The 24306-nt window shown below is 38.4% G+C and overlaps 1 protein-coding gene and 1 long non-coding RNA gene across 3 annotated transcripts in view; one reads left to right on the top strand and one right to left on the bottom strand.

Annotated features, from left to right (window-relative positions):
• Nucleotides 1–19002, top strand: part of nsd2 (nuclear receptor binding SET domain protein 2) — a 91327-nt gene extending 72325 nt beyond the window's left edge. For both annotated transcript variants that reach the window (XM_052037479.1, XM_052037471.1), the window contains exons 17-23: nt 1295–1407; nt 4602–4871; nt 5507–5623; nt 10215–10356; nt 13533–13639; nt 14725–14926; nt 17993–19002. In XM_052037479.1, the coding sequence (XP_051893439.1) occupies nt 1295–1407; nt 4602–4871; nt 5507–5623; nt 10215–10356; nt 13533–13639; nt 14725–14926; nt 17993–18279 (1238 nt within the window). In that variant the 3' untranslated portion in view covers nt 18280–19002. The remainder of the gene's footprint in view (nt 1–1294; nt 1408–4601; nt 4872–5506; nt 5624–10214; nt 10357–13532; nt 13640–14724; nt 14927–17992) is intronic.
• The window catches only part of LOC127582308 (uncharacterized), an 86695-nt gene that overhangs the window by 53264 nt on the left and 9125 nt on the right, over nt 1–24306 (bottom strand). The window contains exons 2-3 of the long non-coding RNA XR_007958093.1: nt 23665–23730; nt 18996–19055 (exon numbers count right to left, since the gene is read on the bottom strand). This is a non-coding gene — a long non-coding RNA (uncharacterized LOC127582308). The remainder of the gene's footprint in view (nt 1–18995; nt 19056–23664; nt 23731–24306) is intronic.

The following is a 24306-nucleotide window of genomic DNA, read 5'->3' on the forward strand; positions in this document are numbered from 1 at the left end:
ATTGTCACTGGATCTAATTCCTGGAACTACCTCTCCAATAGTACTCTTGGAATACCTTCACCGTAAGGATCGGTGATTCATCGGCACCCTTTTCAAGGGCAGTTAAGTGATAAGCCTGGCAAGTGCCCCCCGTCCCAAAAATGAATAATAAAAATAAGTCGCTCGTGCTTCTTTTTTGGATTCATTTTATTTTTGTCAATTTCCGTTTTTATTTTGTCTCCCTTCCTCCTTGTACCTAAAAGAATTTTTTTTAACCTTTGCCCCTCCACCTACATGGAACAATCTCTTCAAAAAAAACCTACCACAAAATGTTTAGGTGCATGTCATCCATGCTGCATTGTCACATGAAACCACTTTTAGGTGCTTGTTGTTATGGTAAGGATTTGGGAATGGAACAGCCAATGATCTCGGCTGCCTTCCACAGATAATCTGGGTGGCTTGTTGGCAAATCTTAACTTGCTTAGTCATTGACTTGAAATGTTAAATTCACTTCTCTCTCTGCAGGTGCTACCTAACCCAAGTATTTTCAGCATTTGTGTTTTTGTTTAGATTTCCCATTTCTAGCATCTGCATTACTTTTTGTTTCCTTGTGAAATCTGGGCATTTTCTTTTTGCTAATCTTAAATGGATCCCAATGAACTTGACCACTTTCCACATAGAGTTAAATCATGTGGACTGGCAGATCAGTGTCCTACTGCATCCTCTCCCAAAAGGGTAAAAATAAAGCAATGTTAAAACAAAACGTTTTCTAAACAAAAGATCTTTGGTCTCAGTGCTTCAGGACCTAATTAACAAGGGTATGGTATTGTAGATCCTTTATGACATTGACATTCTTTGCAGACGTTTTGGAAACTTTATGAGAGCCAAACTTTTGACTAAATTTGATGTTCTCCAATACATCTGTCTTAAAACACTACTACAAAAGCAAAGTGACAGGTTTTACATGCGAGTACAGCAATATTTGTATTGTGGGTTCTGAAACACCAGCAAGCAAGCTCCAGGCTCTTGTTCCACCTGGCACCTACATTTGTGAGCACACAACCAAGGAAAAAGCAGAACATTAGCATTTTGCAATTATTTAACATTAAACTCCAGTAAATTTTAGAATTAAGAAGGTCACACATATTTGAACAACTTGTAACTTGTGAGCTCTACCATTTTTAAATTTTAATTGTTATCATGTGATTAGCAGTGTGAAATTACAGTTAAAGATTTCTCTAAGCACAATGAACTTGTAACTTCTTCTGGTCATTTTTTAAAAAATCCCTTTTTCCTTTTTTGGCAAACATTTCAGCTTTACAAGAAGCAGCAGAACGCTTTCAGGATCTTAAAGCTCAGAGGGAAACCAGAGAAGCACAAGAAAATGAACGCAATGGGAGAAAGCCTCCGCCATATAAACACATAAGGGTAGGCATAACATCAAGGCAGCTTCATTATTCCCTTGCTATCTTTACCCTGAATAGTCATGTTCAAGATGAATAGTGCATGTGCACAGAATTCAACAGATGTTTGTTTCGGTGATCCAAGAAGAAATTATTATGCTGATATTGATTATAGTTTAAGGTGAGGTGGTTTACAATTTGGAGGCAATAATGCAGGAGTGGAGAGGGAATGGTCAGTTTGATCTTGTATATAAAACAAAAAGACTGCTGGAACTCAGTGGGTCAAACAGCATCTGCAAAGGGAAAGGAATTGACAACATTTCGGGTCAAGACCCTGCATCAGGACTGAGAGAGGAGAGGGAAGGTAGCCAGCATAAAGAGGTGAGGAGTGAAACAGAGGCCAGTAGGCCGAGGAGTGGTGGGAATCATGGACAGATGAGGCCAGGTGGAGCTCCAACCTCATCTTTTGCATTAGGTACTCCCAATGTGGTCTCCTCTACAAGCACAGACTGGGTAACCTGTTTGCAGAGAACCTGCACTCTGTCCCCATTGCTGATCCTGAGCTCCAAGCTGTATGTCACTTCAACTCCCATTCCTAGTCCCACAGTAACCTATCTGTCTTTGGCTGCCTTCACTGCCAGGGTGAAGCCAAATGCAAACTTGAAGAACAGCACCTTGTATTGCACCTGGGTAGTCTACAACCCAACGATATGATCACTGAATTATTGAATTTTCCAATTTCGTGTAACCCTTACCCCCCACCCCCGCCGTGTTCTCTTCCCTCTCCCTCTCTCTCCTTCCAGTCCACCCCTGGTCCTCTCATTTGCGTTCCTTCCACCTACTATCCACGCAATTCTGTCACTGGATCCCCTTCCCCATCTGCCCATCTCTCCCATAAATTAATCCCATTACCACCTTTCTCATTTATCAGATTCCAGCACTTGCATCCTTTTATGTCTCCATTTATCACCCTCCAGCCTGTCTTCATCTGCTGTTTGCCCTTTTTTCTTTTTTCCTTCGCTTCCACCTATCACCCACCCGCTTATGTCTTTCAACTCCACTCCTCTTCCTCCCCCACAGCAGATATACTAGAGAAACAAAGGACTGTAGATGCTGGAATATCTAGATGAAAAAGACTATGATGCTGGAGGAACTCAGCAGGCCAGGCAGCATCTGTGGAGAAAAGCAGGCTGACCTGAAACTTTGACCGACTGCTTTTCTCCACTGATGCTGCCTGGCCTGCTGAGTTCCTCCAGCATCATCGTGTTTTTTATTTTATCATTACAGCATCTGCAGTCTTTTGTGTCTCCAGTTTAATCTTGTATCTTGTCCACAAGAGTACAAGAGCTGCCGAACATTTTTTCCCCAGATATCTGCAGTTTAGATAATATTGCATAGACTTGGAGTTGTTGAAAGGGGGGGGGGGGGGCCGGGTGGGTGGGAATGGTTTTGATGAATATAGAAACTAAGAATGTTCACAATTTATGCAATGGAAGAGGCTTAAGAATTCCATCTGAGGCCAGAAGAGAAGAATACCTACAAATGTGTTTTATTGATTGGCATTCTTGAAGAACTGGCTACTATTCATACATGCTTGCTAACAACACCTGAAAATTTAAAAAAAAATCAACTGCTGTAAATCTGAAGTGAAAACAGAAAATGCTCAAAGCTCAGCAGATCAAGTAGCATCTGTGGTAGGAGAAACAGAGCTGATGTTTCAGGTCTCTACATGCCACCCCCACTCTGTCCCATCTGTATGGCCTCCTGCATTGTTGTAACAAGGCCCAGCGTAAGCTTGAGGAACAGCACCTCAACTTCTGTTAGGCGCGTTGCAGCCTTCCAAACTCCAGATCAAATTCTACAGCTTCAGTTAATTTGCTTTGATTGTCTGTCTATATCAGAATTGGCCATTTCTGTTGTAAGTTATCCATACTTAATAATTGGCTTAGTTTTTTCTCTCTCCATTTCTCTTCAGCTAAAAACAAACTGCCAGAGGAACTCAGCAGGTCAAACAGTATCTTTTATGTTCCTTGTGTACTCTCATTCTATCAGCCTTCATTTTTAATTGCTTTTGGGTTTTTTTTCCTACCAGCTGCCCCCATTTAACCTATTGACTGGGTGACTCCTTACAGCTTACCCCCAAAGCAACCATGGCATTGTCCTATCAGATATCTCATTTATTCTATCCTATCACTTCAATTTCAGACTAACTTGTTTTCTCTCTTTCCCAGTTCTGACAAAGAATCCTCAACCAAAAACATTAAAACTGTTTCTCTTTCTACAGGTGCTGTCTGACCTGCTGAGTGTTTACAGCATTTTCTGCTTATGTCCTTAAGGTTGCTTGCATGTGCAGGACATGATGCAAAATCTTTTATTTTATCTGCACCATGGGAGAAGCGTGAAATGATTGGTGTTTGAAGAATTGGACCCAAGCCTTTCTATTTGACTTCGTTTCAACAATCAGCCAACTATTTTGTTAATGGGTTGCTTTAATAAGAAAACAACATGTGTTGAGTAAGAGAATCCAAAATAGTACATGTCCCTATGACTAGCTACTTGAAATGTGTGAATGAATTTTCTTTTAAGACGCAAACAGGTCAACAATTGCTCCAGTTTCTCTGAAGATTATTTGATATAGTAGGTTGAATGATTCTCATTTACTTGTCACAAGCTAAACTTTCTCTTCCATCTGATATCTCCTGTGTGTAAATGTTATCTATATTTTAGCAAATTATTGGTAAATGCTGAATGCTGTACTTAATAGGAACCATTTCAAATTGCCATCAAAGTAACAGCAACTTTCCATTTTGCCTTATGTTTGTATGTATTCGTAGTTCAAGTTCCATTAGTCCATTGGAGAAAAAAATAGAATTTTATAATATATATTTTGGGTCAGAATATATGTTGGATTTTGGAACCTTTGCAGTTTTTCTAAATAGTATGCTGCATGCAGGACAGCTGAAGGAATGATGACCCATTGAAAATTCTTTCCACTTCAATAATTTTCTTCAGTCTTACCTCCTCCTCCATTCTTGCCATCATGCACCCATGCCAAAAATTACACATTTTATTTTGTACCTGGCAATATTCATAAAGTGCTGCATGATGCATGTTAATTCATAGGCTATAAAAAGTATATTAAAGTATTTTTTCAGCATTTTCAGCTTAAACTAGTCCAATTTATGTTCAGAATTTTTAAAATTTGTGTTTCCTTTAAAGGTCAATAAACCATTTGGCAAAGCACAGATTTACACAGCTGACATTTCAGAAATCTCAAGATGCAACTGTAAGCCAACTGATGATCATCCTTGTGGCCTGGATTCAGAGTGCCTGAACAGAATGCTAATGTATGAATGTCATCCTGCTGTGTGCCCAGCTGGTGGACGGTGCCAAAACCAATGTTTTAGCAAAAGGCAGTATCCTGAGTCGCAGGTTGTCAAGACTGCTGGAAAGGGCTGGGGTCTCATTTCAAAGACTGACATAAAGAAAGTAAGTTGTTGGAATGATACTTTTCATATTTTAATGATGTTCATTTGAGGTTAGCTGCTTCAGTAGCTCTTCATGTGATTGAATAGTCTATTTAGTGATTGAGAATCTAGACAATACGAAGTTTAAGGCCTCTGCTAGCATATCCCAAATATAGACAGATTTGAAATACAAACATAAATTATTTCTCATGTTTTCTTATGACACAGGAGGCTGCCACTTGACCCATTGAGTTTATACCAGCACTCAAATGTTCCCATAAGACCCTGTGCCCTACATATTTTTCCTGTAATCTATTCCCTCTCACGTGCCTGTCGCACCTTTGATTCACCTGCCATCCACTTACACTAGGAGAAATTCTGTTAATCTACCAGCATATCTTTGAGATATGTGAGGAAACCTGATCAAAGGAAACCTACACAGCAACATGCAAATTCCACACAGCAGTGGAGGTCAAGTCAGACCCTCAACACTGAAACTGCAGCAGCAGCCGCCATAACTGCTACACCACTGTGCTGCATTTCAGATTACGAACAGGAGAATAAAAAGATTGACAAGTTTGACTGAGTTAAGGGATGAGGTGCAGTTCTAATTGCTGTTTTTCTTTGCTCCAATTCTAAATGTTCTGTCCAATACAGGGAACGTTTGTTAATGAATATGTGGGAGAGGTAATAGATGAAGATGAGTGCCGAGCAAGAATCCGGTATGCACAGGAACATAACATTGCCAACTTCTATATGCTCACTATTGACAAGGTAAATCTTACACTAACTCTCCAGGTGACTAGGAAGCAAGGTTTTGACCGACTTAAATTTGGTATACTTAACAAATCCAAAGTACAAGTTTTTAATATTTTGTGTTTTCTCTTTTCTATAAAACTATTTTAAATGTGCTTTAATAATAATGGTTTCATACAGACCACATTGTTTGGGATTTAACAAGGTAAACTGCTCGCAAGAAGCACATTGCCATGTATTAATTTCAGTGCTAGCAGTGAGTGAAGTGAGCTGCAATAATGTATTTTAATTCTAAGTCTTGTTTTCAAGTCAGTGCGATGCTATGGTCTGGAGTACAACATTTTATTCCATTTTCACTGCAGTTTTTTTTAAATCTGTTTTCTCTTTCCTCTGCAAATTTCTGAATAATGAAATTATCTTGGCAACTTATGGAAAATTGCATCTCCCTCTATCTCCTTGCCGGTATCCAATGTTAATTAATTTCTTTTGGTATTAAGGGATGTGGATTTAGCACAAGAAAATGGCACTGTGGTAAAATAACAGCATAGGCTTGTTGAATGGGAGCAGGCTCAAGGTACGTTATGTTATTATGTTCTTAAGTGGCTTTTTTGAGTACAGAACACTTTCTACTTAAGTTACCTTGTTTGTGCACAATTAATACAGACATTACTTTAAAGAGATTTGCATTTCAATCACACTATGGCATTTTTTATTGTTCCCTTTGGGCCACAGTCCTCTATCTCTTCTTGGGCAGTCCCTTGAAACTGAAAATTACTTACTACCACTCTGGTTTTGTGGGCTCTGCAATGGCCGATGAGGTCAATTTCAGAATCTCAGATTCTGTCAAAAACGGAAAAAGTATTAGTGATTTTTTTTTCAGTGCCTTGAGATGCCTGCTGTAGGTAGTCCAAGTATGAAAAGTATGCAGGAGGACAGGGATCAATGCTAACAAAATAGATCATGAGTTTTGTGCCTGGTCTGGGTCTTGCTTTTCAGATACCCTTTCCCTCAACTGACTCAATGCGATCCTGGTGCATGGAAGGCAGTGGTGAATTTCATCACTGATTTCTGCCTTTGTCAACAGTTGGCTCCTGAGATGTGGGAAGTATTCCCCTCTTTTCAGGGTCTCTCCTGTATTGGAGGACAGCATGGTGAAACAGGGACCAGTTTGTTTGAGTACCTTTTGTCTTGTGGATGTCGAGTGCAAGACCCATCCTCTTGTGAGCTTTGAATAAATTGATGATGGCTTGGAGCTCAACCTGTGAGCATGCTCAAATGCATGTAACATCTGCATACTACAGCTTGACTACTGAGGTTTCAGGAGTGTAATCACTGTATATTGGAACAGCCTCTCATTAGCTCCCATCACAAATCCACAACATTACCCATATTAGGGAAGGAGATATTCCAGGGAACATCGAAGATGCTGTAATCATAACCGTCTTCAAGAAAGGAGAGAGGTCCAACTATGATAACTGCGGAGGGATCTCCCTGCTGTCTGCCACAATAAAAGTTGTCACCAGGATTCTCCTCAGTTGCCTCCTCCAAATAACTGATAAGTTGTTCCCCGAGTAACACAGGATTCTATCCACCCAGAGGCACAGTGGATATGTGGTGGAGCAATAATGTGAACTTATTTGAGACCCTGGTATGAAAGAAATGTAGAAGCAGCACCAGCCTTTTCTGACCTCAGCAAAGCCATTGAATCTCTATCAGTTGAGAGGGATTATAAGAACACCCTACTCAAATTCAGTGCTTACAAAATTTTCCTAAATTCTACACTTGCTCCGTAACTTGCAAACCATGATACTAACTTGAGTAGAACCATTCACATTGAAGAGTGGTTTTAAACAAATCTGCATTATTTCCCCACCATTTTTTCTGAATCTTTCTTTCCACAATGTTGCATCTCATCTCCATCAAACCTCCTACAAGAATGGAAGGTCTTAAAATAACGTTTGTTTCAACCATAGCAATTGCCTGAATTAGAGGAAGCAACATTTTTATCAGAAAATAGGTGACAGAGTAGATTACCAGGTGTGATCTTGGACACTTTGATTTTTACAAAGAAAAAATTTGAGTTTTTCATGCAGTCACGGAAAATATTTTACAAAGGAGGCTTTTGACTGATTATGTGTGTGCCTATCATAAAAGTTACTGAACTGAACTGCTACCTTATGGTCCTGTGGGTCACAGTTCCTCAAATACTGTTTAAACTATTAAGTTGCCACTTTCTGGATGCAATCAATCATTTTTCCTCTTCAAACCAATTGGTACAAGGATAGAATTTGTTGGTTTTTGACTCCTCTGATAAGGAAATGGGTCCGTAGGCCCTTCCATGTTTTGATACACTGCCTCCTCTGTTCCAAAGAAAATAGCCCCGGTTTACCTGATGTTTCTTCACAGCTAATACTTTCTAATCCTGGCAATTTCCTCAAATATTCTCTGCACTCTCTCCAATGCAATTATATCTTTCCTGGAATTGCAGTCAATTTAATACTGTATACAGATGAAGTATAACTTCCCAATTCTTGCATTGTATTCCTCAGCTAATAAAGGAAAGCTTTTTTGTATGCCTTCAAATAACCACCGGACCTATACTTCCTCCCGCATTTTGAGGATCCGAAGATGCACAATCCTGTTCTTCTACACCTGTCAGTGTCCTATTTATTGTATATTCCCTTGCCTTGTTGCACCCCCTTCCCCCAAATGTATTACCTTCCATTTCTCTGGATTATACTCCATTTGCTGTTCTTTCTGTCCAGCTGACCAGGCCATCAATCGATGTGAAATTGGAGGCTCTTATTCTTGCTTTGATTTTTAAGGAGCTTGCATTTGCTAATTTTCAACTTTATGGTCAATTTTCAAGTGTGAGCCTATACAGCTTGTGGATAAATGAATGCATTTCAGTGTTAGTAAAAGCAAATCTAATATTCACCTCAACGGCATCTACCAGTGCACAAACACTAACAACAGGATTAATGAACAGATTTAGAAAGCAGAAATGTTTCTTCATGTTTTGCTTTGATTCGCTTCAAGACTAAAGGCAAATAAAGGATTATGCTTGGAGTGATTGTCACATATTACACAGATGCTTATAGAATCATCGTCAGGCAGTACAGAAACTGGCCTTTGACCCACCATGTCCATGCTGACTATAAAGTACCTCCCTTTTATAAATCCCATTTAGTAACACTTGGTTCGGAGCTTTCTGTGCCCTGTCGATTCAAGTGCTCATCAAGATATATTGTGAGTATCTGCCTCCTCCACCCACTCAGGAAATGTGTTCCAGATTCCAACCATGCTATGGTGGAAAAAGTTCTTCTGGCAGATCGCCTGTATACCTCTTGCCCATCATTCTAAACCTATGCCCTCTGGTTTTAGCTATTTCTGCTAAAGGGGAAAGTTTCGTACTATCTGACTTATGAGTCCCTGATAATTTTGTATACTTCTATCAAGGTCCTCCTCGACCTTCATTGGTCCAAGAAAAACAAACTCGGCCTTCCAACCTTTCCTCATAACTGAAATGTTCCATTCTGTGAATTTCCTCTTAACTTCAGTGCAATCACATCCTACCAGTTGGTTAGGCCATAGCTGGAGTACTGTGTACAGTTGTACCATAACCTCCCTTTTTTTTTCATATTCCCAACTTTTATAAGGGCAAAAATATGCCACATGCCTCGTTCATCACCTTATGAACTTGTACTGTGGCCTTCAGGTGTCCTTAGACTTGTGCACTAAATTCCCTGGGGTGCTACCATTTGTTGTACATGTCCTTACCTTTTATTAGTCTTTCCAAAGTGCATCACCTCACTGATCAGGATAAATTCTATTTGCCAATTCTCTGCCTATCTTGCCCTGATCAGTATAATTCTTTAGCCTATGACTATCCTTACTATCAACACCACCACCAATTTTTGTGTCATCTGCAGACTTATGAATGTAGCATGTATGAATAGTAAGAACATACTTGTAAATTTTTGTGTTTAGAATTCAATATCAATATGATTTAAAGGAAAACTTGAATTTATATAACACTTTTCATATCTCTGTACATTTCAAAGCAGTTATAGCCATTGAATTGAGGGAACTGTTGTATTATAAGGAATATAGTAGCTGATTTACACACAGCAAAATCCCTCAAAGTAATAATGACCTGTTGGTTTTTAGTGATGTTACTCTAATGATGCCATCATGTTGCCAGAAGGCAGCCAGCTGGGACAGAATGTCCTTGGATAAGTTGTGGACATGCTATGTTGGCGCTGGAAGTGTGGCGACACTTGCGGGCTGCCCCCAGAACATTCTACACAAAAGATGCATTTCACTGTGTGTTTCGATGTACATGTGACTAATAAAGATATCTTATATAAAGCACTTTTCACGATCTTGGGCATGCTTTATGCACAAGGAAATACCTTGGAAGAGTAACCTCTATGATAATGTAAGAAAACTTGGCAACCCCACACACGTTAATGAATTAAATCACAATGCAATGTTCTAGTGATCCTGTTTCAGGGCTAATTGCTGCTCTTCAAAATAAGCTAATTTTCTCAAGTGTACCATAACTGCTCCTACAAATTTATTAATGTAACTCCATTGTTTATTTCAGGATCGAATAATTGATGCTGGGCCTAAAGGGAATTATTGTCGCTTTATGAACCACAGTTGCCAACCCAATTGTGAAACACAAAAGTGGACAGTGAATGGAGACACTCGAGTTGGGTTGTTTTCTCTCTGCGATATTCCAGCAGGTAATGGGGAATGTTGAAGATTTCATTGTAAGCATAAGAATCATAGAACAGTACAGGACGATACAGGCCCTTCAGCCCACAATGTTGTGCCGACCTTTAAACTTCGCCCAAGACTATCTAACCCGTTCTTCCCACATATCCCTCTATTTTAAATCCCTTCATATGCTTATCTAGCAATCTCTTGAATTTGTCCAATGTACCTGCCTCCACCACCACCCCAGGCAGCGCATTCCATGCCCAACCACTTTCTGGGTAAAAAAAACCTTCCTTTGATATCTCCCTTGAACTTCCAACCCATTACTTTAAAGCTATGCCCTCTTGTATTGAGCATTGGTGCCCTGGGAAATAGGTGCTGGCTGTCTGTCTATTCTTGTTAATATTTTGTACACCTCTATCATGTCTCCTCTCATCCTCCTCCTCTCCAAAGAGTAAAGCCCTAGCTCCCTTAGTCTCTCCTCATAATGCATACTCTCTAAACCAGGCAGCATCCTGGTAAATTTCCTCTGCACCCTTTCCAGCGCTTCCACATCCTTCCTATAATGAGGCAACCAGAACTGGACACAGTACTCCAAGTGTGGTCTAACCAGAGTTTTATAGAGCTGCATCATTACCTCGCGGCTCTTAAGCTCGATCCCTTGACTTATGAAAGCTAACATCCCATAAGCTTCCTTAACTACCCTATCCACCTGTGAGGCAACTTTCAGTGATCTGTGGATATGAACCCCCAGATCCCTCTGCTCCTCCACACTACCCAAAATCCTGCCATTAACTTTGTACTCTGCCTTGGGGTTTGTCCTTCCAAGGTGTACAACCTAACACTTCTTCGGATTGAACTCCATCTGCCACTTCTCAGCCCAGCTCTGCAACCTATCACTGTCCCTCTGCAATCTTCCGACAGTCCTCCACACTATCCACAACACCACCGACCTTTGTGTCATCTGCAAACTTGCCAACCCACCCTTCTACCCCCTCATCCAAGTCATTAATAAAAATCATGAAAAGCAGAGGTCCCAGAACCGATCCTTGCGGGACACAGCCCTCCAATCTGAATGCACTCCCTCAACCACAACGCTCTGCTTTCTACAGGCAAGCCAATTCTGAATCCACATGGCCAAGCTTCCCTGGATCCCATGCCCTCTGACCTTCTGAAGGAGCCTACCATGTGGAACCTTGACAAATGCCTTACTAAAATCCATGTAGACCACATCCACTGCACTACCCTCATCAATCTTCCTGGTCACCACCTCAAAGAACCCTATCAGGCTTGTGAGACATGATCTGCCCTTCACAAAGCCATGCTGGCTGTCCCTGATCAGACCATGATTCTTTAAATGCCCATAGATCCTATCTCTAAGAATCCTTTCCAGCAGCTTGCCTGCCACAGACATAAGGCTCACTGGTCTGTAATTCCCTGGACTATCCCTACTACCTTTTTTGAATAAGGGGACAACATTTGCCACTCCAATCCTCCAGTACCATTCCTGTAGACAGAGGGAATAAGAGGCCATGCCAGTTTTGTAACACAGGTCCTTTTTAACCTTTGGGCTCATTGAAATAAATGCATAGAATAAACTGGAATCTGCAATACGGAAACAAGCAGTTGAGCTCAACTGATCTCCCTTGGCATTTATTCTCTGCACAAGGATATCTCACCCACCCATCCTTGTCTGTCTAACCCAGTCACTGTATCCTTCTGTTTTCTCTAGGGTGTATTTGTCCAGCTAACTTTACAAACTTTATGCAGTAACCTATATTCTTGACACTTCCTGAATAGTTTCTAAGACAAATTCTGGATTATCTATTGGACTTGCTTGTAATTTATGTATTTATGGCCCGTAGCTTTTCTCTCTCTCCGAAATGGAAACTTTACATTCACCTAACCAAATATTTTATAATCTTCAGGAGGAATGGGACTAGCTGGATTGCTCGTGTAGAGCCAGTAAAGATTTGATGGGCTGAATAGTCTCCTTCCCTGCTGTTCCATTCTGTGATTCTGAATGGGTGCCACTTAAGCAGGTTGCTTCTTCCTGGACACTGGTGAATCTCCAAAGTACTATTGGAGCTGCATTCAGTTAGGCACTCCTGACTGGTTCTTCACTGGTAGAAAGACTTTGGAGAATCAGTTGAGTTGTTTGCTGTCAAATGCCCGGCTTCCCTCCTACTCTTTGACCTTCATATTTATGTGTTTGCTTCAGATACATTTCTGGCTAGTTGTGATCTTCCAGGATGCGGATGTTGATTCAACAATTGTAATGCTTTTGAATGCCACGTGGAGGTGGCCAGATTCCTTGCATTCTAATTGAACATCTGTGTTACAGGAATGTACTTAAGTAATCCAAACATGAATATTGTTCAGATCTAGCTACTTTCAGGACTGGACTCCTTACTTGTGAATGGAATTGAACCCTGCAATTATCAATAAATATCCCTGCTACTTATTGTTATGATGAAGAAAAGTCTTTGAAGCAGCTGAAGATGGTTGAACCCCAAACCATGAGAGACTCTGTGAGATAATTGGTCTTCAACAATACAATCTTTTTTCATATATTAAGTTTGACAACCACAGGTGGAAAGTTTTCCCCCCGACACTATTTACCAGAACTCTTTGATACCACATTCGGTTCAACGATGCCTTGATGTCAAGGCAGTTACTCCCAACTCATTCCTGTATAAAGAGGTGTAGAACCAAGCAGATTCAAAACTGAAAAGATTATTTGTGACACTTAATGTCAATGTTGACAGCACCTACCCTCACATATGATTAAGATTAGGTTAGGTTGGATTTGTCCCGCATTTTCAGGACAGAATGTATTGGGGGCAATCTTACACTTTGTCAAGTAAGTCCCATCCTTCACATTTTCCTAAAATGAAATATTTTCCTTACTCCATTGTGTTTTGAACTATCTTAACATGCTTGATTAGTTTTCTCACCGCTTCTGTTTTTTGGGCAAATTGAGTAATGATATTTCATCTGTTTGTTGATGGGAATAAATAAATAACTGGTTCTATAGCCAGGTGACTAGAAGTTTTCAGTCGTCTGCTCTGTCGCCTGTACTTTAAGAATTTACTTGGGCAAATCTAATAATTGATGAAGAAAATGCTTAACTTATTTGCATTTCTGGTAGTACAATATTGCCAATATGTGTCATAAGATGATTCTTGCTTTTATCCCATAGGGACTGAACTCACCTTTAATTATAATCTAGATTGCCTTGGCAATGAGAAAACGATATGCAGGTGTGGTGCACCAAACTGCAGTGGATTCCTTGGGGTCAGACCCAAGGTAAGAATAATCATTGTGTCTAGGAATAAAACATGCAAGAGCAACAATGATGATACTGTATTTGATCAGTTACCTGATTTATATGAACTCAATGCAATTTGGGTTAAAAGGAGACCAGAACTGCATTGTTGTAGAGCTTTGCTCTTATACCCAAGTCTTTCTGCAATAAAGAACACAACATTTGCTGTTATAATTGCATGATGGTGTGTGTTTAAATTTCTTTGACAAATGGAAGAAGCCAAGTTATCCTATGAATACAGCAGTAACTGCAGTCACAGAATTAAGTGAAATCCTGATTTTCTGTTTTTATTTCCTACCAAAGTAGAATAATATTTCACATTTCTCCACATAATTTCCCACTATCCCTTTTTTATCTGTAAAAGTTTACTTTCCCACCTAATTTTGTTTAATCTCTAAGTTTGGATGCATAACACTTGGCCTATTTGTCTAAAACATTTGATATGCATTGTAAATACTGGTCAGCATGACAACACAATAATGGATTGGATTGTTAACTCAGTCTAATTTCTAATTAAGTAAAACTTTGGAGAAATGATAACTACTGGAGGAAGATGTGACTTCATTATTTTATGAACACTTCATCCGCATTTTGAGGTCTATGATGTATTACCTGCATTCAGAGGAGTATTTGTGACTTCTCTGTCCAGTTTTATGAAACTGCCCAGCTGAAATCTACAAACCACAACCTTGTATTCCACTGCTGGTATATGTTCACGGAAGTATTTACTAACAGCTCTTGGATGAAGTTTAGATTTGAGGGATCTAATTTATTTTTGTTCACTTTGAATTTTCTAAACCCATCTTTATTGAAGCAAATGAGGCCATTGGATCTAGCCCCTCCCATAAAGATTTTGGGTTTTATTTCTACCCAGTAATGGTAAATATGGATTTAATAGAAATGCATGAACTATTAATTAGTGGTAAGAGGTATTAAATGACCAGTTCTGACACTGTATGTTGTGATTCTGCTCGTGTAGTTTGAAACTGGTGGTTTCTTGCTGTTCTGGATTTTAAGTATAAAATAAGAACACAAATCTAAGCTAACCATTTATTTTTAATTTTAGAGTGCAAGCAATGGTTCAGATGATAAAGGAAAAAGGCGGAAAAAGAAAATTCGAAAACGCAAATCAAAGAATGAAGGCAAAAAAGCACATGAGGATGAATGCTTCCGTTGCAGAGATGGAGGAGAGCTTGTACTCTGTGATAGAAAAATCTGTTCAAAGGCATATCACCTGTCCTGCCTTAGTCTTACAAAGCCTCCATTTGGTATGAAGTTTATTGAATTTTTTTTTGAAGATTTCAATCTTGTATGCATTCACTATTGCTGCACAAAAAATTGTTGTGAAAAGGTCAATTATGTATGTTGGCATATGAACAAATCTTCTGAATAGTAACTTTACCCCAGACTGATATATTATGCAGACTTTTGAATAATATTTGCTTCTGGTGGCAAAGATGTTCACAAGTATTAACGTTAGAGAGTAGAAAACATTGTTTTTCTTACAGAACACTTGGAAAAGAAGTGCAGAGGAAAAATCCTTCACTCATTAAGAGTGGTGAAGGGATGAGCAACAAAACAATTCTGTTAATGCCAAATAATTGTTAGCTTGCTTGTTGCTAGGTCAGTAGTTAAAGGTGTAAGTCAACATTATAAATTCTGTTGAATAGGGAAACATTGGTTATTATAATAGCATGTACATAATTAGGGATTTCTTTGGTATTGGGATCACACCTTTTAAACACAGGTTCACCATTTGAATTGCCCAATCTTACCAGTTTAAATCTTTACAGAGCCCAAAAATGTCTGCAAGGTCACTGAAAATAGGTCATAGTTCATTACACTTCTATCAATTGTTTTATGCTGTCCTTTAAGTAAATGAATCTTGATGCATAAAGTATAAGCATTTCTTACCTTTATAAATTCAGTCAGTATTCCTAGAGTTTGCATGATAAGTGATCTTCACCACCTTAAGTGTTCCTGCTAGCCTCTTGCCCCCAGCAAAATTCCACCATTCAGTTAATTCATGGAACCATGGAATCTTACAGCAGAGGAGATCATTAATACCCTTGTACCATCGAAAATGATGTCCGATCAGTCCCATGACCTTCACTTCTTATTTCCCACAGTCTTGCTTTCACTGCTCCCTTTGTAGAAGAACCCTTTTTGTCTTGTCATTCTTTGTTTAAAGCTGTGGTCTCTCTTGTGATTAAATTTAAAGTAAGTGTTTGGATTTGCCTTTTTCACTTAATGTGCTTACCTGAATAAGATCATCACTCAGATGTCACCTTACAAAGCTAAAATGGCAGTCTCTGTACCCTTTTCCTGTTCCTCAGACATCTGCAGATTAGTTTTGATACTCCTCTTGCGTTGATTCTTCACTTGAGATAGTTTGCTTATTTCCATATGGAAAGACTTGCTGGTCAAAATATGGACTTGTCATAAACCAATGTAATTTAACATGTTTTTCTCTCCCTTCTTTTGTGAGTGACCGTATTAGATATGTTGATTGGTGATTTGTTAGATCATATTGAATAGCAAATCTACCTAGATTTCTAGGTCTCTTTCAATTTTATCCTCTGTTATTCATTAGAACATGTTTCTCAGTTTTAATTTGTGCAATTATTTTGCTCCTGTCGTATTTCATCAGGAGTTATTTGTTTCGTCTGGTTCCACCAATTTTACTGTTCCTCATAATTTAGTAATTAAACCTCACCACCACCACACCCAGCCTAAATCCTTAAACAATTACCTGTTCTATTTCCTTCAACCAGTTTCTTAACAATAAGAAAGAAAGTAGCTGAATATCCACCATTGTTTTTCCTTGTGGTACTTTGAAAGTAGTTTGGGGTTTGGGTACCATGTTGCAGAACACGCCACAGTTCATTTAAGATGTCATATTCTTAAAATATTCCAAGATGGGATCTTCCTGAATTTGTACTGACTGCTGTTTACTGAACTGATATTTTTCATGTTTACCTGCTTGCCCTCCTCTTCCATGCATATGCCCCTGATCTGATACGTTAAACTTCTTTCTTAAAAAAAATGGTTGCACTGTGTTGGCCAGATTCCAGACTACTGGCATCTCTCCAGTCTCTAAGGACTGCGTTAATACCATTTTGCAAATCTGCTGTATGCCAGCCTTTAGCATTCTTTCCTGAATTCCAGCATGAGTTTGGGCTGTGCTATATCAATCCTGTGAACTCCATGCTCTAAAGCACTTTGGGGCTGGCATGTTTTGATTTTTTGAATTGTTCCTTATAAATTGGAAAATTCTGCATGTTGTAAGAGACTGTTAGTCAAATTGAGGGTAAACTGTTGACTTGGTTAAGAAATAGGCTGCATGACTCAAATCCAGGGTTTATGGATGATGTCATTGTATGACAAGCTGTGCCCCACAAGAATCTTTATTCAAGCCTCAACTATTCACCATACTTATTTAGATGGCACTTTGGAAAGTGAGATACTCGGATCTGGTAATGACTCACTGATGGGCAGTATTATAGGTACTGTGGATAAAATAACAGACATGTTTAGGACCTGGCAAAAACAGTGGTAAATTGGTTGTGATATATGCAGATGTGAAGTTTTGTAATTTGTACCCAAAAGAATAAAATAAAGTGCAATCTAAATAGTGGCGGGAAAACATCAAATCACTGGCATTCGAAAGAGAGATATCATGGATAAGGATGGAAAATATCTAAAGAACTAGAGTGCAAGGAGGTGTATTTTAAGTTGCTGCCAAAGAAAGCCTGGTTAAATATCTGGAGTGTTGAGGGGCAGTTTTTTTGCATTTCATATTAGTGTAGGATGACGGAGGTTGGAAAATGTGGAAGCTTATTGGAAATGTACTAGAAGTAAGGGTTAAATGATGAGGGAAAAATTACACAAACTAAGGTTGTAATCCCTGGAATTTAGAAAGTGAGGTTGAGATAAAGTTTTTAATATGAAGAGAATCTTACAGGGTAGTAAAGAGAAGCTATTTCCACTGGTTGGGTAATTCAGAACTAGGCATAATGTTCGTAGAAATTTGGGACTCTTCCATAAATAATAGTTGATGCTAGGTCATTTGGCAAATTCAAATTAAAATTAGTATTTTTGTTAACCAGATGTTTAGAGCTTGTATCTTCCATTGTGAATAATCTGTGTGACAGGGAAAATAAAATTCTAAAATTCTAGGACATATTGATGTACATGATTTTGATTTAAACTGGTTGAACAGAATGGATATCAAAGTGTATGTTATTAAAACTAGAAATATATGCATCAGGTATTTTAATCTTTTGCTATTAATCAGTGCAGCATTACTAATACATGTTGGTCTTTTTTTTCAGGAAAGTGGGAATGCCCATGGCACCACTGTGATGTCTGTGGAAAACCCTCTGTTATTTTTTGCCAATTCTGCCCCAACTCTTTCTGTAAGGATCATGAGGAAGGAACAATGTTCAAGTCCACGTTAGATGGGCGTGCTTGCTGCTGCGAACATGACCACTGCAACATGGCGGAACCTCTTGAACGATGCAAAAACCTGGAGATCTATCCTTCTCTGAATGAGACTGTTAAGTTGGAGTCCAAGAACCCCAAAACAAGCAATCGTATGCCAGTAAACAAAGCACAGTGAATTTACTTGAACTGTAGACACTGTTGATTGATGTATACTACCATTGACATTCTTCACAGATTGTCACACAAGAACTCTTTGCAGGAAAGGGCATTCTTGATTCCACTGAGCCATCTCCAGCAGTTCTTAACTGCATCTGCACTGATTACTCAAAACTGTGGCTACATAACTCAGTAACCAGCACAGCAAAACTACACAGCATTACATTAACACTGGGAATCTTCCTCCTATGAAACACTGAAAATAGGAGAAAAAAATTTAAAGACCAAAATACAAATTGGTATTGAAACTAGAAATTAATAGAATTTATCAATCATTAAGTGTTAGAAATATGATACTTAAAGAAATGACACTATTAGTTGCTCTTCATTGTGTTTATATGCGTTAGTGTAGTTTACATTAATAGTTCAGTACCTTTTGTAACCCTGATGGTCTTTATTGCAGTGCATAATCACTCACGTTCAACGTTTTAAAATACCTTATCTTCAGGGCTGTTGAACTGTTAAATGTGTGACCACAGGGATTGAAACTGTATTACTGTAGCCAGTAAATGCAGCAATCGGAGGGTCTTCTACTGGAAAAATTCTGGTCAGACAGTTTTTATTTAAACCAACTATAATAACAGCAAATACAAGTTCTGTTTAGTCAGATATGTACCAAACTGTGGACCATGTTCACCTTAATTGAAAATGTTTAGATTAGTGTTCATGTGTTACCTCTTGTTTTTGTTCTTGTTCATCCTTTTGGAGGTTCCTGTATCTTCTAAACTTTTGTCCCTGCAACATCACAGGAGAAAGAAGCCAACTGCATATAGATTCAAGACGCATATCATTTAACTTTGTCCACGGCATTGTTCACAGAATTTGGCCTTTAGTTTTAACTTTTTATACACCATGTATTCCCATTACTACAGTAGCTCTAGCAGACGTCCAAGAGGTAGTCCGTTCCACATTGGAGGGCTTCAGATTAAGTGATTACTTTTATTTATCCCATGTGTCAATGAAGAGTGGCATGTTAGCTTTTTAAAATATCTTATTGTGTGATTAGAATATTGTCAATAATGTTCTCCTGTGTTTCATTTGGCGGCAGTGGCTACCCATCTTGAGAATACCTTTTAGGAATGGTAAATGAAATTCATGGGGTTGTTGTGAGAGTAAAGCAGAATGAGATTCCTGACTGAATGATGCTAGTGTGGGTTTTCATCTCACTGACTTGATGCATGATTTCCCATTCCTGTCATGTTGTGTCATCTTGTGTGTCAGTGTAATGATTCTTTCTCTTATTTCAGTTTACATCATGATGTTAGGGTCACCAAAAATTCAGATTCACTGAGCACAAAATATAAATCTCCAAAGTCAGTGTTACTAGTTCACACCAACTGTTAGGTTATTAAGAAATAGAATTTTTCCCCTACTAAACTCCGTTTACATGCTTCAGGGTGAAGATTTATACACTGCCACAACACCAGTAAAAAAAAATTTAGTACAGTATTTAAATGTAGAAAAGTCACCTTTCCATTTGTCTAGATGAACATTTTTTTTTCCCCCCAATTACTGATGTTCCTAATACAGTGAAATAATCAAATTAGGGAAAAAGAACTGGCGTAGTGTAGTTTAGCAAAACGGTTAGTCAAAAAGCCAGCCAAATTTACTCAGAAGCAACTTCTGGTCTTTGAATTCAATTGCATAGTTCACTTTTCATCTGACAACCTAATGAATTTCATTTTCTATGCCTTTGGAAATAATTTCAAATTATGCTCACGGTTGGTTGTGAGGGACAAGTTGTGTTAACTATTTTGTACAAATGTGTGCCTGGAAATTAGCCTCTGATTGCAATTTACAACTTGCTATTGTCAACACATTGTATTCTGCCTTTGAAATTAATTCCATTACCTTGAATAGAATGAATTTTGGAGGCAGAGTAGAACATGCTCATTTGACCATATAGCACGTTTAGCAATACTACCCAAGGATTAATTTCTAGGTAATCTTTAAGTACCTATTTGTGTACTTGTAGCAAATGTTTATACTCAGAGTGCATTCAGACTTGTAATAAGTAAATTGAAAACTTGGGAATTAAGTGCTGCATTTATATATGGCAAGCTCAATGGGGTGGAGTTTAGATTTTGCCCATAAAGGTTTATAAAGCACTGACTTGAAAATAGCTTTCAATTCTGAAGATTCTGGATGAGAGGAATAAGATGCTTGAGATGGGTACTTTGTTTTTGATTCCAGTTGTGTGAGAATTGATAGCAGTTAGTTTGCAGGGTTCTTGTTGGTTTTAGATCCCACTAGTTGTTGTGACAAAAATAGATTCTGCTGTCCCAAGATCAATCTTCCTACATAGGTGACTCCAGCAGGGCAACCTTAGCCAGGCTGTGAGACATTTGAAAACTAGAGACAATGTCCTTAAACCTAAGCCTATCAACAGACCTTCTGTCAGCTATATTGTTGATTACTATTGGCCAAAATGTGCAATATCTAAATATCTGGTTTTAAAAAAAGTGAATGTGCAATTGGCATGAGAAGCAGACCTGAAGTCATCTATTCATAGTCAGCCAGTGGAAAATTTGGGCTAATGTGAATCACGGTGATGCACTGAGTAATCACCAATATGAATTTCTGATCTTTGCTCAGGTATTAAAAATGGCTCTGCTTGTTAAGTTCAAGTTGTAAGCTATTGCTGTCACCTCACTGACAAGAAGAAATGTCAGATTCCCATAAAAGCAGAGGGTAAATGAACAGAAAGGCCTTGCAAGTCTGTTTTATGGGTGTGGGGAGAAAAAAAGGCACAATGAGGCTCAGTTTTTTTTTTAGGAATTATTAATATCAGACTTCTGGGATTGATGCTTAAAATGGGTTTTTATGGATGATGCACCCAATATTAGTTTTGGATCTCACAAATGACAACAATCAGGGGATAGGCATTTAACTTTTTACCAATTTAGATTTCTTCACCAGATCAAGGTCAGTCTTTGGGGGAGGGAAAAATTACAGTAGAGGTAGGAGTTTCAATTGTGATACATGCTGATTGCATAGCACTAATTCTGGTGCTGAAAAGGAGTTCAAATCCACTTCCACTGTGGGTGAAATTGGGTCTTTGTCCCATGCACAAAATGCACTCTGCCACTGTAAAATAGGATGCCAGTTCATTGCATGCAGTTCAAATTACTGCCTTGACACTAATTTCACCCTCTGCTTAACATTACTTGACCTCACCTGTTATTGAAACTTGCAATTTGATTATTTTGTAAAATTGAAACTAAGAGTTAGTTTATTTAGAAAAGCTTAAGGTATAATTTCTCCAACTCATCTGTACATGTTTAAATCAACAACCAGGTAATAATTACACATGTCTTGAATTCATAGTCTTATTGATGGGACATTGCATTATTGAAGCTGCTGTATGCTTTTGACTGTGCACACCTCAACAAGATTTTATTTTTTAAGTTTTGTATTAAAAGACTTGGATACCTAGAATTGCAACCCATCATTTAACTAGAAGTCTGGTTTGTGGCTAAGTACAAACTTAACCATAATGGTGGGATTTGTTTTTTCCTCTCTCCCCTCTGAACCATTGTTCCTTTTGATATACAACTAAATTATGGGTTATGTACCAGAAGAATTCATAGTTGCAAACAACACTTAAAATGTACTAAACAATGACATGAATAGTAACGAATCTTGTGATATAGATAAACTGCTGAAATAGGCAAACGTATCAGAGAAATAGTTCAGAAAAGTGAATGGGAGACAATTTTTTTTTAGGAACAGAGACTTAGGGATTCAAACAAAAAACTGGCTGGACAAACTGCTATTTCAAAAATAACTAGATCCTTGGCTCTATAGAGACAGAGTGCCAAAATGAAGTTATGCTCCATATTGAGTGGTGCTAACACCCCAATTGAATTAATGCATCCACTTCTAAGAACTGTATTTAAGATAAATATCAAGGTCTTAAAGGGGAGCAGAGATTTGCCAGATAGTTACCATGGGAAGAGACTAGAGAAGGTGGAATTGTTCTTAAATTTCCCCTCATCATTCTCTAATTAAACATGTGTTCAATTGTGAGGGAATTTGAGAGGTAGGGAGAAACTGTTAACACGAGAGTTAATAACACAAGACAGATTTAAGGTGGCTGACAAGCCAGTGCAAAAGGTGAATTTTAATCCAATGATATTATGTTCTGGGAAATGGTAGTAGGAAGAAATTCAATGATGGAGAATTGGAGAAATATTTGAGAGCGTACAGGCCTATTGGGAAAGATAACTTTCAAAGAATTGGCACAGGTATAATGGATCAAAGAGTGCACTTCAGTAGAGTTCTTGTTTATCACAGATTATACACACTGCAAATGAGCTGTTTCTAGACTTTTAGCAGTTCAACTCTGGTACCCAGTAAATCACCAAGTCTACCAACTGATACTTATTTTCAAAATGGAGTGGGAATTAATACTGTTGTTACATGTAGAAGCATCAGTTAATTTGCACCATGGATAAAGTTTGCACATGATCCACATTATTGATTGTAATTTAGGTCAGCTGGAACTCCAAGTAAGTTAAGATTGGCAAATAAACCATATTACACCAACCACAACAGATTTAAACCTTCGCCAGGTATTTGATATTGTGAGCTGTTGTGGGGTTGTAAATTGATTTTATGGAAGCCCTTCACGCCAGTCAGCCACAAAGGGATTCTCTTTCTCCCCTTTCAGTATACCACTCTCCCTTAGCTCCCTATTTACACCATATTCTCTTGTGCAGGTTTTTTTTAGAAAATGACTTCTGCTGTGATAATGTTGGCATTTAATGCCCCAGTTCATATTTAGCCAATGATTCTACTCTTCAGTTTTTGCTTGGGGCAATTAATCAAGCACATGAAAGTGTTTTACTACTTATGTGCATGTTAATAAAAATACATATAGTCCACTAAACTACTATAAGCTGTTCCAATGTTTAAAGAAAAGATTTACTGAGGAGATAGGTTTGACAGACATCTGCAACAAAACTTGTTCAGTTACTGAGAGTTATACCACTAGATTCAAAAAGGGATTGACAGTGAAGAAACATTTTTATCACCTTCCCTTGTGGGAAATTCAGTCTGTTAAATTTGAAATGCAGTGCATGTTTTTGGTTAGTTCATCACTTTTCATTTCTACTTGCATTCATGGGTGATCAGGGCTGGTAAGATGGATTCAGGGCTGAGTTTAGCCAGTATATGGATTGAGATGAGAAAGTACAGCAGAATTTTCAAACCAAGCTTTCGTATACATTCCACATAAAAGGTTTGTAAAGTTCACAATTGTTTAGGTGTCAAGGAACAGTACCTGGTTTTTTTTTTGCCTACATGTCACAATTGGTAAGTACACTACCCCCCTTTTGCTTACCTGTGAAATGTCACCTTTCATTCAATTGTTGTGAAATTAAAGTATCAGCATTTTCTTTCTTCCTACCTGAAAGCATATAGGTGGGTATTTTATATTGTATGCTTACCATCACGCAGCAATTTAAACATGATCAATTATGCCAAACACCAGTTGATGTGGTGGCCTTTCTTCCAAGTAAAGGGTTAGAGGGTAGTCTTTTATACTAACTGTCTTTATTATAGGGCAGAAAGTTTTGTATATAATTAATGATTCAACCTATAGATTTAAATTTGAGTTTTGGCCTGTAATTGAAGGGTGTTAACTAAGCATCAAAAACTTTCTGGCTGTTGATAAGACTAGTGCTTAGGAATAACTAATACACCTTGTCAGTTGGATAGGAGCACACACTTGAATCCTCTCCAGATTTAATGGAAGTAAAGCCACCCCATGTGAAATTTACCTTGCTGAGGAAATTACCATCTCTGCCACACTGACCTCAGAATAATTGGTGACTTTCTCTGATGTGGTTTATCTTACCCAAACTGTATTTTTTGATATAGAAAATCAATCAAATTTCTTGTACATTAGTTTAAACAACAGTAGAGGATAAGCATACCAACAAGGGAAGGGGCAAAATTGCACTGAGCTGCAGTTCCAGCAAAT

This window comes from Pristis pectinata, chromosome 2 (genome assembly GCF_009764475.1).
Source record: "Pristis pectinata isolate sPriPec2 chromosome 2, sPriPec2.1.pri, whole genome shotgun sequence".
Lineage (NCBI taxonomy): Eukaryota > Metazoa > Chordata > Chondrichthyes > Rhinopristiformes > Pristidae > Pristis > Pristis pectinata.